The sequence below is a fragment of the Desmodus rotundus genome, chromosome 3 (assembly GCF_022682495.2).
Source record: "Desmodus rotundus isolate HL8 chromosome 3, HLdesRot8A.1, whole genome shotgun sequence".
Lineage (NCBI taxonomy): Eukaryota > Metazoa > Chordata > Mammalia > Chiroptera > Phyllostomidae > Desmodus > Desmodus rotundus.
In genome coordinates, this window is record NC_071389.1 from 198512210 (window position 1) to 198526975 (window position 14766).

The 14766-nt window shown below is 51.4% G+C and overlaps 1 protein-coding gene across 8 annotated transcripts in view; it reads right to left on the reverse strand.

Moving 5' to 3' along the window:
• The window catches only part of EFCAB6 (EF-hand calcium binding domain 6), a 166845-nt gene extending 157475 nt beyond the window's left edge, over nt 1-9370 (reverse strand). For 5 of the 8 annotated variants that reach the window (XM_071221105.1, XM_071221103.1, XM_071221102.1 and 2 more), the window contains exons 1-3: nt 8937-9226; nt 7983-8141; nt 3382-3472 (exon numbers count right to left, since the gene is read on the reverse strand). Coding sequence is in view for 5 of the 8 variants with exons in the window: in XM_071221103.1 (XP_071077204.1) it covers nt 3382-3437 (56 nt within the window). In the remaining 3 variants the exon portion in view is untranslated. The other 3 variants (XM_045187052.2, XM_071221106.1, XM_045187056.2) reach the window with 3 other exon arrangements.
• Between the last annotated feature and the right edge of the window lie 5396 nt (nt 9371-14766).

Here is a 14766-nt window from a genome sequence, read left to right on the forward strand (position 1 = left end):
TTCAGGGGTTAAAGAAATGTGTGTGTGGTTTAAAAACCAGGGAGAAGGTATCCAGCTGCACAGCACCTCCCAACTACACCGACCAAGCCGCAGCTCAGGGACACTCTGCCTCCCGAACACTGATGCGAGGGTCAACTGAACTGCCCCTCTCAGGGCAGGTTCACCTCCAGAGGGCAGAGCTGCTCCCTTTGTAGCATCTTCAAGCAGAAGTACCGTGGGCTTTTCTGGCTACTTAATACCATTATTTTTTAAACGCATTATTTCCCATTTTTAAAAATTGGCCTTAAAAGGCTGCTGAGGCAAACACGAGGCTTTAAAACAGTCATCCTCAACATGTGGCCCCGAACCAGCAGCAGCGTCACCTGGGGACTTTTCCGAATGCGAGTCTCACGCACCCCTGGACCAACCAATTGGACTCGGGGCTGGCCCTGCCGCGGGGCTGTAACAGCTGAGGCTGCCGCCCTGAAGACCCAGAAGCTGGTTTGTAAGTGTGAGTCCACAGTGTTTCATGGACGCTCGTGGGTGAATATCAAAATGACGTTAAAACACCAGCAAATGTCACACTGACGTGATTCTAGAGTCACCTGGCCGTCAAGAGCACCTACTTTCATGGCCACTGGCTGATCCTCAGCCTTGTCACACCCTTGTGAGCTACGCACTGTTATTCCCGCTGTTGGAGGCAGAGAGCTTAAACCCCAGAGAGAAGAGATAACTTTACTCATAAGGCCAAAACGCAAACTCTCTTAAATTTAATCCTAGGCTTTTGGCCCAACTGTGCTAAGAGTGTAAATGTGTGTGCTCACATGCATGTGCATCCACTGGCACAGGTGCATGTGATTCATGTGCATTAGTACACAAACACATCTCTAACAACAAAGTTTGCATACATTGATAGAGTAATAAAACCCATCAATCCTCAAAAATGCATACCTTGCATTTGCAAAACAGTCTAACTCTGCAACTTACTCAAAAGAACATGTGAAAAATTAAAAGTAAGTCATCTACATAAATACCTAATCAAATACTGGGATTCCAAGGTCTGTGTGCCTACACTGGAAGCTCAGTCCAGCCTCCCCTGTCCCAGCCTCCCCTGTCCAGCCTCCCCTGTCCAGCCTCCCCTGTCCAGCCTCCCCTGTCCCAGCCTCCCCTGTCCCGCCTCCCCTGTCCCAGCCTCCCCCGGTCCAGCCTCCCCCAATCCAGCCTCATACCCCCCACTGTCTTCCAACCAACTGGCAACCCTATTCTCTCGTTCTGTACAGGGGAGTTAGAACACACAAGCTGATTCACAAATGTACTTCAAATGACAGGGTATCACAACAACCAATTGAACCGGTCACCCAAACTCAATTTAGCAGAAAGCCCTTGGTCAGAAGCCACCCTCTGCACAGCACACAGGTAGCGCAGTACGACCACAGCCTTCCTCCACCAAGGTCTCCCTGTGCCGGGGCCTCTCAGACCCCACACAGGTGGTCGCCTTCCTCCCAAACGTCACTGCCAGCCCACCACACACCCTGTGGGATGCAGGCGCACACACTCAGGAGTCAAACGCAGAGTGTAACGCGAACCTCTCCAAGTTAACAGGCTGTAGTGGAGCGGCCTCTCGCTACTGTGGACGACAACTGTGAGGCCTATGCTGAGACACGAGAGCACGTTCAGGACCACATGAGAGAGAAAGCCCAGGACGCTGTGAACACAGCGACATGAAAGGGCACTTCCACAATGGACAGGGGCTAGAAGACAAGACAGAAATGGCTGTGCTGGAACAGTAAGTGTGCTTTAGCAAGCGTGTCACGGCGTGCTAGCTACAGCATGCTACCAGGCAGCACTCAGCCCTGCCCACCTCTCCCTCCCTCGTCACTCCCCCACAGCCCCACACTCCTCTGCCCTGTCCCTCCCCACCTCACCAGCTAACTCCTTCCCTCCCCTCCATTCCAGGGGCGCCTCACCCCCTCAGAGAGGTCCCCTGATCCCGCAGAGTCTGTCGCAGCCTGCCCTTCCCCCACACTGCACTCATCACAACCGGTGAGGATACCGTTTATTTGGGAAAGTGGGAACTCGATTACAGGCTCCAGGACCTGAAACAGTGTCTTTAGCCGCCGCGCCTGGCCCGACATCGCCCAGCACAGCCCTGGCGCCCAGCAGCGTTTACTGAGCGAACAAACAGAACGCAGGGTTTTCACAGCCCATCGCTCAAACAGCACTGCCCTCTCTGCCACACGCCCCCTGACCCCCTCCTGGGTCTCATTCAGGACGTCACTCTCTTTCCCGTCATCCAAGGCAAAGCTTCAGCATCAGCCCTGCTTTCCCTGCTTTTCCCCCCCGGACACTGACAACTAGTGAGCAGCATCCAAAGGGCCCCTTCATTAATGCCCATGACCCTCAGGACCCGTCGGTGGCTGTCTCCCCGTTAGGCCACTGATGTCATGAGAGCGGGGGCCACATCTGACGATGATGATCCCAGAAGTAAGGGACGTTGAGTTTAACTGAACTGAGGACTGTGGTTTTGGGGTACTTTCTCCAGCCCGAACGCCTCGCCGCCCCAGAATAAGGACCCTAAAGAAAAAGTGTGTGTGGTTTTGTTTGTGATGTGCTTTCTCTCCATTCAGAAAGCGCCTCAGAAACTCACTCTTCTCTAACGAATGTCTCAGACTCACTGCCAGCCCCAATGTGATGACAGACAAGTCAACAGGCGACGGGAAAGCAAGTTGTGTCAGAAACAAGGACGGCACTTGGCGGCTGTCAAACACTTGCTCCCGTCTCAAAAACGCTTTGACTGGCAGCCTCTTGAAATGCAAGGGCTGGAGACCATTCCGAGCTGCCAGCTCCGGGCGGCGCAGACAGGGAGCAGTTAACACTTCCTATTTATAGTGCGCCAGGCCCGCCAGTGCTCCAGGCAGGGGAAGGAAGGTGGCCAAGGTTCCCCGCTTGTCGGGAAGGGAAAAGTTTGCTGCTGCTGCCCCCTAGAGCAGGAAACATGAATCCAGCCGAGGCAAACTGCCCGGCAGCGCCCGGCCACCCTGCAGGGAGGCCGGCTGAGGGGCTGTCTGAATCTGCCCTGGCTGTCTACCCTTTGTGGTCCTGCTGGGCACCACATCGAGGACATTCAGCTTTAAAACCTGTAGCTGATGCTTCTTGACGGGGTGGGCATGTAAGTTCCTAGACAATGCTGGCACAAAACCCAGCATTTAGCACGTGACGGCTGCGTAAGCGACCAACACAGCGAGACAGAAGGGACAGTGAGTGGTGTCACCATCAGCCTGCAGAGCACCCCTCTGCCCCCCCCTCCGAGGCCTGAGCCCTGCACACACACACTCGTGGCCTAAGCTAGCCGTGGCCCTCTGACCATCAGTGCCCCAGGTTCCGGAAAGAGGGGCGTCTCACCTGGCCTTGGTGCTGCCTGATTTGGTGGGGTTGACATTCATTTTGCTTCGGTTCATTACGTTCAAGGCAAACGATTCTGGATTTGTGTATTCTGAAAAATGAGAGAGCAATGGGATTAGCCCAGACTGCCTGACAGCTCTCCTTATTTAGCTCATCATGCCACAAGGGCGGAGCCTTTGGGTCTTCGAGATAATCAGGGAGCACTGCAAGGTACTCAGCTGGGTTGGAAACCTCAGGCCGGTTCTCTGCATGAGTCTCCCAACAAATGTTAGGTCTCCCAGGTGGAGGGTTTATGTCAACTCTTCCCATTCTCTCCATCTTTCACACACACACAAATACACACCACCACACACACCACATACACAACATACCCCCACACCACACACACACACACACACGTGCGCACACACACAAACCCCTACTAGGGTCTCCTGTTTTCCTCACATCAGCCAAAGTCATCATTGCAAAATGCTGATCTCGTGGTACTTCCCTACTTCGCAAATTCCAATTGCTTCCTATTGCTCTTGGAATGAAGACCAAAGTCCTTCACAGCGTCAGGCCACATGGATGGATGGGCCCGCTGCTCCTCCAGCTGAGTCCCTCTCCTGGGTTCTCCATGTGTCGACAACACTGGCCCGTAGCAGTCCCTCAGACATGGCCCTTCCACGGGAAGGCCTTCTCCCATACACTGCAGCCCGCTGCCTAGGCCACTCATGCCCCTCCCCACTCAGCCTGTGAATTCCTCCCTGTCCGGAAGATCAGCGGTTCTCACACTGCAGTGTCCATCCGGATCACCTGCAGGGCTGGCTAGACCCCAACTGCGGGGCCACCCATAGGTGCTCAAACTCCAAGTGAGCAAGCAAATCGGCTTCCACTCCTGAGTTCTGGTATGTCAGGGCAGAAATGCCTGCCTTCGGCCTCAGCCCTCTAAGCAATCGGCCAGTACTGTCAATTTTACTTGGAAAACCCCTCTTAAAGCTCCTCGCTGCCCCTCCGTCCCCAGTGTCACTGCCCTGCTCATCCTCACTCATCTGGAGGAAGAAATGGCCCCTTCAATTGCTTCCTGGTCTCCAACTTCTCCTCTAACGCATTCTCCTCGGTCGCCAGGCTTTATCTTTCTAAAACACAGATATAATTGTTACTCCTTGGCTTAAAAACATGCAATGCAAAACTCTGTGTTAAAATTTCACAGAGCTTCGCACAAAGAAAAAAAGAGTGCGTGTCACAACTGGTGAACTACGACTAGGCCGGCCGCTTAGTCACTCGCACCGCACGACCGCGGCGTCCTGGTTCCGACCGCTGTGCTGCGGTTACGCTGTACCATGTGTCACTGGCAGGGAGTGAGGACACACTGGACCTCTCTGTACTGATTCTGCCACGTCTCTGTCAACCTAAATTTTTTAATTGAAGAAAAGCATACAACACTTTTCCAGAGCGTAAGATTTCCGTCATTAATAATCTGGCCCCAGGCGACCCCTCCAGGTGCCAGTCTCACGAGCACTGCGTTTTTACAGCGCTCCGAATATCCCACGTGGTTCCTCACCTCCACACTTTGGTTCCCTCCTGCTAGAATTTCCTTCCTCCTCTTCCGCCTGGCACACTTCAATTCATCTTTCAGGATTCAGAATGTGGCCCCCCCTTCATGAGGTCCTCCTAGCCTCCTTAACAAAACCAACCTCACAGTTCCAGAGAACTGGGTCTTAAGAGTTTTGTTGTGCCCGTTGCTTTATTTAATGAAAGAAAGGACAAAAAGGCCAGAGGCACCCATAATTCCACTGCTCTGCAATGGGGCTCGGGGGAGAGGGGCCTAAGTGGAAAGAAAAAGTACCAATACCTCCCCACCCATCCCCCCAGTTCTGCGTCTACTTGCACTTGGATTCTCTGCTTCCCACTTCCCCTTGGCTGTGTACCGGTGCCCTCTAGTGGAGGGGCAGCAGCCCCTATTCCCCTACATTTGGCACCTACCTGGCGGCTGGCTGCGTGGTAAACTCTCGGTAATCTCTGTTCTGGTGGACAGCAGTGGTCAACGCCCACCACCGGGAGGGCCGGAAGCCTGGGCTAGTTTCACCCTCACTGTGAGAGCTAAGCAATGTTCTCAGTACGAGCAAGCCACAGTGACGAGTTCTGTAGATCAACCCTGGCTTTACCTCACCCTCAGTTTAGGTTTTCTAAATAGAGAGAATTCTAGGACACTAATGCACTCATGATTACTCCAGAACTTGGTCAAGTAGAAATTAGCAAGGATTATAAAACCAACGCTCCCCCTCCCCACCCACCCACAGAAGCCCCAACTCACAGACCGTCAAATGCACTTCTTGCCCGCAGGCAGGAACTCCAATCAAAGGCTCTCTCACTCGTACATGTACTTGCCAGATACGTATTGATGTCCAGTGTTTAACAGATGCTATTTATAGCAGAATCATAACAAAAGTGCCATCCATCTGCCTTGGCATCCAGAGAAAACATAATTCAACACGAGACTGAAAAATGTGCGCAGCCAAACAGAAATGGCATCAGAAGCAAAAATTGTTGGAACTTGTTTCACGGGGGGGAAATGATCACTTGACTGAATTGGAAGAAGTTGCAAGCCACACAGAATACTTTGGCAGCTAACTCCGAATACTTGTGAAAAATCTTCTCCTTGACTATTCTGATATCAGATGGCCATTCTGTATGTCTCAGGACACCCCCCCAGAGAGGGCCCCTCCTCGCCTCCGGCGCACTCACTCAGGACCTGCCGAACCTCCACAATGGGAAAAATGAAGGGTTTGGAGTCAAGGAGACATGGAGCCCAGCTGGTTCCACTATCTTCTGTGCAAACTCGCCAGTTAATTAACCTCCTCCTGCCCCAGTTTCCTCGTCTGCAAAATGGAAATCATCTTTCTCTGTAAAGCAGGTATGCCTCACTTGGAATTTAGGGACGAGGTCCGTGCATGCTTCTGGAGGACTTCGAAGTCTCTGAGGTTAGATACATACAAAGTGTGTGGGGGGTGATTTTTCTAGCCAGAGCGTACATTACAAGTGACCCCAAGCTGTTAAGCACCACGCTCTAAAGGCTGTGCAAGGGTCACAGATAATGCATCTAAAGGCCTGGCATACAGTAGGTGGCAGACGCCAGGGCAGACGGCAAGCGGACACTGCAGAGTACGGCGTCCAGGGTCGTCTCAGGGTTTCAGGGGCCAACAGAGGAGGGCAAGCCAGAGGCAGGGCAGAAGAACCCCAGCAGGAGAGAGGGACAAGGCACAGGCACCAGGGGTGCCAGGGCAGTCAGTGCCCAACACTGGGGCCTCCTTGGTGCCTAGACAGGGCCTGGCACGTGGCAGGTGCTCAGCAAATAACTGTGAGGTAAATAAGCCAACAGGTGGATGAAACCAACCCAGGGGACAGGGAAATACCATTTACCAATTCCTAGGGTAAAAACAAAATTCGGAGGGTGTCACTGAGAAGTACTGATGTGCAAAATTGTTTTTAAAATTCCAAACCAACATGACGTTCCCCATTCCCTCCCTGGACAGCAAGGACCCTGAGCCCATCCCAGGTCAACTGCCTTTTGGACCTACCTGTTAGAGAAGCCTCCTTTTTTCCCAGAGGAATGAAAATGCCTCATTTGCCTGGACAAAATTAATTCAATTTCCTTCTATTGTTTGTTTGTTTGTTTTTAAAATTTTTTCTTTTACCCTGAGTTCAAGAAGCTCCAAGATGAGTGTGTAGCCCAACTGTACCAACCATTTTGGACAATCTGAGCAATATCTTTCCTCCTGACGTCACTTTCCCGTTCAACCTGTACTGCGCGTGACCCTGACTTACAGGTCTCTCTCTACCACGTGTGTGTGTCCCCACAGCCGCCGCAGGGCCTCGGCGGGGCACGGAGAGTGCCACAGACTCGGGAGCGCTGCACGGGTCAGGTGTGCAGGTTCTGTGCTCGGGCTGCCCTGGAGTGGAAGCCGCGCGCTCCCCCGTCTGTGTCGCAGCCCCTCAACTGCCCCGGACAATGGCAGGAGTAACTGCGCCTTTCCACAAGCAGCTGATGGGGACTAAATTAAAATACAGATATGTGAGGTGCCCAACTGTGCCTCGAATGTGGCAAGTGCTCAACAAGCAGCGGCCGGGAGGGGCCGACGAGAAGCAGCAGGGAAACTGCGGGCCGAGTACACGCAGAGGAAAAGCCGCCTGGAGCAAAGTAAACCACACCCACTGGAGGGGGAGGGTCACAGCCGGGAGGAAGAAGTGGAACAGAAAGCTCTCTCACTGGGCAGGTGTCCTGTCCCCGTGTCATCTCTAGTCACAGTTTCACAGACAAATCCCCTAACTTTGCATTGACTTCTTCTAAATGGTGGGGGTATCCTGGGAGATATTGGGCTGAAAATGAGTTCATCTTTAAACACTGTAAGAATCCAGTCGTCATAATTGTGCAAGCCTAAAGGAGGGTATTTTTAGATACACTTCCCGGAAGGTAAGCGGCTGATAGCTTCCTCTCTCCCTCGCAGTTCTCGTCTATTCTACAGCTAATGTTTCCATCCTGGTGGGGAAGGGGTCATCTGAGGACACCTCCAGTGGCTCTCACCGCCGACTAATCGCAAACACACACAGTCAGCACACACCTGGGAAAGAGCTTCACTAAATCCGCCGTCTTGTTAACAGCCAGTGGCCTCCCAGGGCGTCCCCGCTCTGGGCAGGTGCCCGCCCCATCTCCCGGAGCTGGTTGCTTCTCCAGGTGCCACACAGCTGGGGACGTCACAGCATGAGGAAGAGGTGGAAGGCTGGAAAAGAGCAGAAAAAGAGGCAGACGGAATTGGACAGCAAATGTAGAGTCTCAGATCGGCATTTCTTGACAAATACTTAGCAGCACCTCCTGTGAGCCAACAGTAAGCTGAAGGGGTAAGGCAAGGGAAAGCGCAGAAAACTAAAATAAAATCCCTGCCCTCTTAAAGCTTGCGTCCGGGCTGAGTGGGAGACCAGCGTCCCCAGATACCAAAGGGCCGTGCCGGACTCACTTTCCGATCCCCAGGATGAGGCCAACTAAATGCCTGTTAGATTGAAGAAAATGAAAAGAAACAGATGAAGGAACTGCAGTGTGTGAAAGTTGCCTTTTTTTTTTTTTTTTAACAGCATATCTATAAATCCACCCATTTAGGGGGACATACCTAAGAAACAGTAAATTACTTTCCCTGAAAGTGATTTAGTGATTTACCAACGGTCCTAAGTCCTGTGCAACCGACCATTCACAGAGTGCCTCCAAATGAAATGTCTGGGGAATAACCACGCGCGGTCCACGGAAAAAGAATGTTCTAGAAAGACCGGAGATTTCTGACGTGGGATCGAAATGCTGAGTTTAAAGCCTGACTTTGCAACTTCCTAGTTGTGTGATTTTGGGACAGTCCCCTTCACCCCACAGGGCTCAAGTCCCCATCTAGGAGGTGGCTATTGTAAAGGGTGCTGTGGGGACGGATGAAACGCGGGCCATGAAACCTTCTGTAAAAGCGGGCGAATGAGGCATCACACGTTTCTCACGTGACCCTCAGAGATCCGGGGGCGAAGATGTTGCCACCTCCCACCTTGTTTATAATCCGACTTCCCCAAACACCACGTCAGCTCCACGAGAACAGGACCGTCTTATTCGCCGCAGCAGCCGTAGAACCTTGGCACCCGCTGGCGCGCCACACACACCACAGAAAACGAGTCACCAGCGCTCCACCACGTACGAGGAGGGCAGGCTCTGCGTCCCGGGCGTGGCCAGGAGCCGTCTCGGGGCAGCGGGACCTCACGAGAGGCACGCCCGCCACCCACATACTCGGACCCTCGCCGCCCCACTTCGACTCGCGCACGGCCCGGGTGCCGAGGACGCGCCGCCTTACCCGCGCCCCCTGCCTATTCTCCTCGTGGGGCTAGAAGTGCGCGCTGGATGCCCGGGACGCCTGGCCGCTGAGACCCAGCCCACTCGGAGTCTCTAGGACGCTGTTGCCCGAGCGACGACGACACTCGCGGACTGGAGAATGTTTCTCCGCACTCGTCAATAAGCTGAGCTCCGATTGGCGAAGTGGACGACGGAGTCGCGAGAGCGGAGGGGCGTGGCCAAACCCAAGCCGGGCCCGCACGGCGGCTCCGCCCCCTGTGGAAGGGACTTCCGCCGGAAGTCCTGTCTCGGAGGCGCGGGAACCTGCCCTGACGTCGTGCGTCATGGAAGCGGGCTTCTGTTACGCGGCCTTCGCTAGAGCTGACGTTTGGACTACTCGCGCCGAACCACTTTGAGCCGCGTGGTGTAGGGGAAGCCGGTCCTTCCCTGAGAAGCACTCCTCACCAGTAAAAACCGAGCATATCCACTCGGGTCCTGGTGTCTGGATGCAGGGACGAAAGTTTCCAAAGCCCCCACCACGCATGCTGCACCTTCCTAAAGGTTAGCATTTCCGGCGATTGTGATTGTTGCCCTAGTTGGCCTGTCTGGTTGTGTCCTGCAGGCTTCCCCGGTGAACCGGGGGCTAGCTTCGCCCACAGGGTATCCCCAGCCCTGCCCAGCCTGCTCTTGGGCGCTGCGGTGGCTGGGAGCCAGGTGAGCCCATTCTTATCCACACTAGCGGCAGAGTGGAAGCTCAGTAAGTCGCGTTGATAACCATGATAGCAGCGACAATAGTTGTCGCGGCCCTTAGGGAGCACATCCCTTTGCCAGGCACCCACCCACGTATATGTCACTTGTCATTTAATGTGCATTGATCTGCACAGCAGCCACACGAGATAGGTGCTACGATTACTCCCATTTTACAGATAGGAAATTGAGGCACAGAGGGTCTTTCAGCGAAGGACTCAATGGCAGGACCAGAATTAGAGCCCTGGCAGGTTAGGGCCCCAAGCATGCTCTTAATGACCCTGCCACACTACTCACTGGTCGAGCGACGCAGTGACTCGGCTTCGGCTGGCTGCGGACTTCGCTCTCCACGGTTCTGCCTGCAGATAAATTACAGGGGGCCCAGCCGAGTGCTCTGGAGACAATGCTTTATGGTCCTTGCTTGGCAATGTGACCACACGGCTGGTGGCCAGTTTTCCTACTCTCCAAGAGAGTTATTCCATAGGCTGTCTCCCCCGGGGACCTGCACCCTTTACCTCATCACCCTGAGTGAAGGGTGGGCCTGAGATCTCACCGAGAAAAGGATTCCGTGAGAACGGAACACACAGGTTGTCTCATAACCACTGTGGCACCATCTCTTCACTCACTCTTGTTCCAAAAGATGAACAGTCACTTTGCACATAGGCCAGTTCCTCTGCTGGGGTCCTCCATCCCATCCCCCGCCCCCCTTCCCGTCCTCTTGGACTTAACTGCTTAGGTCACCAGTTCTTAAAGTGTGGTCTGGAAACCCCTGCCATCTGGAGACCCTTCCCAAGAGTCCGTAATCATTAAACTGTTTTCATAGTAATACTAAGATATTGCTTGTGTTTTCACTTCTATTTTAATCCTCACCCTTGGATATGTTTATTGATCTTAGGAAATGGGAGGGGGGTGGGAAGAGAGAAACATCCAGATGAGAATGTTGATTGGTTGCCTCCTGTATGCACCCTAAGGATGGAACCCACAACCTAGGAATGTGCCCTGACTGGGGATCGAACCCACAACCTTTTGGTTTAGAAGATGATGCTCCAACCAACTGACCCACCTGGCCTGGGTGCACTTTATTCTTTTTTAAGACATGTGTTTAAGGCTGTAAATCCTCCTCTAGGTATGGTTGTAGCTGCATCCTCTGGGTGCTGATATGATAGATTTTTATTAGCATTTGATTCAAAATCTTGTTTCAATTTCCACAGTGATGTCTTTTTTGACACATGGTAGTATGGAACTCTATTAATTTCCAAACATTTGGACATCCTTCAGCTCTTTCTTTGTTGTTGATTTCAGCTTAATTCCACTGCGGTCAGAGAACATACAAGTAAAATGTCAGTTTATTGAAATTTTTAAAGACTTTATGGCTCACCACATGGTCAATTTGGTAAATGTTCTATGTGCACTTGAAAATAATTTGTATTTTGCAAGTGTTAGGTGAAGTTGTTGGGTTTTTTGTAATTAGGTCAAATTTGTTAATTGTGTAGTCAGAATTTTCCATTTCTTTACTAATTTTTGTTGTTGTTGCTATTCTTTCAGTATCCAAGAGAGATGACACTATAAATTGTATTTAGTGTGGGTCTGCTGGCATTAATTGACTCAGTTTTTATTTATCTGAAAATGTATTTATTCCCCTTCATTTTTAAAGGATATTCTTCCTGAGTATAGAAGTCCAGCTGTGCAGTTATTTTTATTCAGCATCTTAAAGATGCCGAATTCTACCTTCCATTGTTTCTGTTGCAGAGTCTGCTGTGTAATTGTTATTGTCTTGAAAGTAATGTGTCTTTCTTTTCTCTGGAAAATTTTAAGATGGCTCTAGGAGTGGTTTTCTTTGTCTTTATCCTGCTGTCCATCAGTTTTGGGAAATTTGCAGCCAGCATTCCCGCAGATATTGCTCTGCCCATTTTCTCTTTTCCTTCTGTGACTATGAGCCACAAGGACCTGTGGACATAACACTAGGACAGTTGTTGTTTTAAAAAGTGCATTCTGGCCCTAGCAGCTCGGTTGGTTTGAGTGTTGTCCCATAACCAAAGGGTCGCAGGTTCGATCCCCAGTCTGGAACATACTGGGGAGGCAACCAGTTGATACTTCTCTCTAGCATCTGTGTTTCTCTCTTTCCCTTCCTCTCTCCCTTCCTCTGTCTCTCTAAAAGCAATTTTTTTTAAATGTCCTTAAAAAATGTCCTTGGGTGAGGATTAAAAAAAAGAATACATTCATTGGCTATTTGTAATCTCCGGGATTATCTCACCGGATTGTATTTTAGAAGACCTATTTTAAATATCCCCTAACACATCCAACACCAAAAAAAATGTAATGTCACAACACTAGGAATTTACTAAATCTTTTAAATTTCTCTTTCTCCAATTCCGTCAGGTACCCTTTTATTCAGAATTGGCCATGGTTGGGGTAATTTGTTCTTCAAAACCAAGTAACTGAGATGACAAGTTGCTATGTGAGAGTCTTTGCAAGGATTCTTGTTTCTGTAACTTCTTTCTGAGGGAAAATTGTAGGTGAAAAACCCTGACTAATCGTTGTCCGTGTGAGCAAATGTGGGACCTAATGAATGTCCTTTGAGCCGTCCTGAACTCCGTAGTGAAGCCTTTCCTGGTGAGTGGTGCATGATGGGTCAGCCGAGCCCAGGGCTGGAGAACTAGGAATGCTGCTGACTGCCTGGAACACAAGGGCTTTTCCGGGAGTTTAAATGGCTGATTAGATCACTCTGTCATGAGGCTTTGTCGTGTAATTTTTTTCCCCCAACAACATCTTCACTCAGACTGTTTTCCAGGATCTTGGCAATTTCTCACTTCCCTGTGAAGAGTTAACAGTTTCTTGGGGTTTTTTTTACAAGAAACTCACTGCCCAAGAAATTCACCTCACTGTGTATTGTCCTGATGAGCTCGTAAAGCCTCTTAGATTAGGTTTTCTGTCTGTTCAGACAGACCAGAGCTCTGTAATGGGACAGTGGTCCCGAAGACGAATTTGGGGGAAGAAATTATTGTCCATTCCCCTTCCATTCCCTTGGGTGCTCTGTGGTGAATCTGCTTTCAACAGAGCTGAACCTGGTACCTTGTCCGAGGTACCACTGAGCATCAGTGAAACCAGGAAAACCCACTGCCCAAGAAACTCTGACGGGCTCCCCCACTTACACCCAGTGCAGGAGTCTGCTGCTCAGAGCCGCTGAGGATGCTCTGGAGAAGCCGACCGTGGGAAGCTGGGGAAACGTTTTTACCCCGTGACACCCAGCAGACAGCTCATTTCCTCAGCCATCAGGAAGACACTTGGGGGTCGTGGAGAGCTGTGTCCCCCCTCCAGGCTTTGACTCCTCGAGGCTGCTCTGTCCCCACAGTCTGTACACCCAGCAGACTGGGCCCTGCAATCAAGCCTGTAATTATTTCACAGTAATCGAAAACGGCGTTATAAATGGAAGTTTGCCTTCACACGAAGACACAGACACATGCGCATCTGAACGGAAGCTGAGGCCAGCGGGCCGCTGGCTGGGAGAGATCTCTCTGAGTGCCGTCCTTTCCGCGGCCTCAGGAAGCGGAGACCAGCCTCTCCTGAGCTGTCCTTAGGGGAAATTTGTTGTTGTTGTTGTTGTTTCTCTTTTATTCTGATTCAAGAAACGGGGGAGGGAGAAAGAGAAACACCGCCGGGCTGCCTCCTACCAATCAGGGATCTGGCCCACACCCAGGCTTGCACCCTGACGGGGAATCGAACAAGCACCCTTTTGGTTATGGATCGACACTCCAACCAACAGAGCCCCACTGGCCAGGGCAGGGGGAAAGTTTTTTAAGTAAATGAGGAATAAGTCACTCCTTTGGAAGAGCTGCTGTGGTTATTTTTTCTGCATGGAAACAGACGCACTCGCAGTCACCTCGACAGATGACGCAGCTGCTCATCTCGGGCCAGTCAGCCTGACACAGAAAGGCACAGTGGAACCGTGTCACAGCACATAACTGATTAGCACTTGTAGACAGGGGCCGTGCTCCTGCCGGTCCTGGGGCCGTATGTCCATGCGGGCAGGCCCAGCGAGGCACCCCAGCAGGCCCCGCCCCTTCAGTGTGCTCTTGTGCTTTCAAGCTCTCAATTTCCTCCCACAGTTACCACTTGTCTCCTGTCATGGAAACAGGAATCAGAATCCACTTATCTTGCTCCTGAACAAGATTCCATAGTGTAGAATGCTGGCACTTAGAATTTTAATGAATCCTGCACTCTGAACATTATATTGCAGCACTCTTCAGAGAACGGCTCCCCCTCCCCCACCCCCGGGGGACAAAGAAGCAGTTAGGAAACAACAATTTCATGTTTTATACACCTGGGCAACTAGCAAACCCCTGACAATCACTAGTAATTCTCTTTGCTGAGAGCAGGATCTTGCAACAGCTTGTAATTAGTACTGTTTAGCATTTAATTTGCCTTTAGTTAGGTAACAAGCATTTATTGATTACCTGATAGGAACGGAGCGCTGTGCTAAGCACAGAACGGGGACAGAGTGACGAATGAGCACAGTCCCTACTTACAGTCTACTTGGGGCTGAATATGTATACTTTGGAAAATAAATTTGAAAAGCAGTTACAAAAATGTTTTCTTAACTATGCTGCCACAGGAAGTTACTACTCTTTCAGAATTCAAGGCTCTACCTCCTGGCACACTCCATTCTAAGGAGAAAAGCTCCGTGGCTGCATCCTGTCTCAGGGCAGGAAAGGAGACACACGAGTCACAGTCCTCTGGGCTGAGGGCGGTTCCAGCCTTCTCCTCGGGAAAGCCCCAAGTGTGGTAGGGACTCGGGGGACAGGTGG